Source organism: Microtus ochrogaster, unplaced genomic scaffold (genome assembly GCF_000317375.1).
Source record: "Microtus ochrogaster isolate Prairie Vole_2 unplaced genomic scaffold, MicOch1.0 UNK96, whole genome shotgun sequence".
Classification (NCBI taxonomy): domain Eukaryota; kingdom Metazoa; phylum Chordata; class Mammalia; order Rodentia; family Cricetidae; genus Microtus; species Microtus ochrogaster.
Genome location: NW_004949194.1, coordinates 1,156,734 through 1,158,034, shown reverse-complemented (window position 1 = coordinate 1,158,034; position 1,301 = coordinate 1,156,734). Strand labels below are relative to the sequence as shown.

Below are 1,301 nucleotides of genomic sequence, written 5' to 3'. Positions count from 1 at the left end.
CATATTTCCTGTGAGGAGATACAAAGCCAAAATATGTATATAGCCACAGCTCCAAAAATCCCCCCTCCCTGGGAAACTTTAGAAAGTATGAGCTAAGGGGATCTGGTTGAACTCTGTGGACTATTGTCATTTGGTAATTCTCTTTTTTTTTCAGAGCCTGTGACACAGCCCTTTGTGCAAATCACTGACACCACTGTCTCAGGAGGTGATTCTGTGACCTTCACCTGCATTTCACCTGACACTGATGTCTCCATCCGTTGGATCTTCAATAACAGTACTCTATACTTCACAGAGAGGATGACTCTGTCCCCAACAAAGTGTGGACTCAGAATAAGTCCTGTCAAGGAAATGGATAGTGGAAAATATCAGTGTGAGGTCTCCAACCACTTCAGTTCGAAGACCAGTCTCCCAGTTTCCTGGCCATGATGAGTGAGTGACCTCTCCTCTCATCCCACAGTAGAATGCTGACATTTCCCTCTCAGTGATGTACAAAATGTTAAAACGTTGTGTGGTTAAAATGATTAGTTATTACTCAGGTACAGCTGACATGGAGACTCACGCATGTGTACAAGGGAAGGCCAGGATTTAAACTGAGGTTTTCTTGAAAGAAATATAAAACATCAATATGATAAACAAATATTCAAATGCTGTAAGTGCTTACTTAGGTTGTGTTTCCAATATCTAGCAATCCCTCAGAATTCATGGGAACTAATTATAGGAGCCCTCAAACTTTTGGATGCTCTGAATCTTCTGTGGAAATGGTACATTGTTTGCATTGAGAAAAACAGTCTCTCATCTGCTCAAATACATTCCTTGTTTAATTCATTCACCTAAGTCCAATGCACCTGCGCAGCAGTCATCCATGTGAAGCGAGGAAGAGTGACAGGAGGAGGGTCTGCCCATGTTTCACTGTCAACATAGCTGGTTTCTAAAGAGTTTTGATCCACAGTGTGATGCACAGATTTGAAACCTTCCACAGAAGGGCAGATCATTCACAGTGGGACCTTTCTCATTAGTCTTTTTCCTGTTAATATGCATTTCCATTTCTTTTCCCAGGGAGACACATGGGTCCAAATTGAGTCTCCCTTGATACTTAGCTGCCTTGTGCATGTGACAAATAGGACATCTGATTGTGCACCATATTAGCTTACAGTAGTAGAGCTCAGATGTGCATGTTTGTTCACCAGTTCCAAAAACATCTGTAGAATCTTTAGGATTTTCCAAAAGTAAGTCCTTGTCACCTGCAGATCTATTTTCCACCAATTAACTGGCCAACATTTACTTATTTGTGTTGCCTGATT

General features: G+C 41.4%; 1 protein-coding gene across 1 annotated transcript in view; it reads left to right on the top strand.

The window, feature by feature from the left end:
- The window catches only part of LOC101990790 (carcinoembryonic antigen-related cell adhesion molecule 3-like), a 78,860-nt gene extending 78,434 nt beyond the window's left edge, over window positions 1–426 (top strand). The window contains exon 6 of the mRNA XM_026777986.1: window positions 155–426. Coding sequence (XP_026633787.1) covers window positions 155–426 — 272 coding nt within the window. The remainder of the gene's footprint in view (window positions 1–154) is intronic.
- The last annotated feature ends 875 nt before the right edge of the window (window positions 427–1,301 follow it).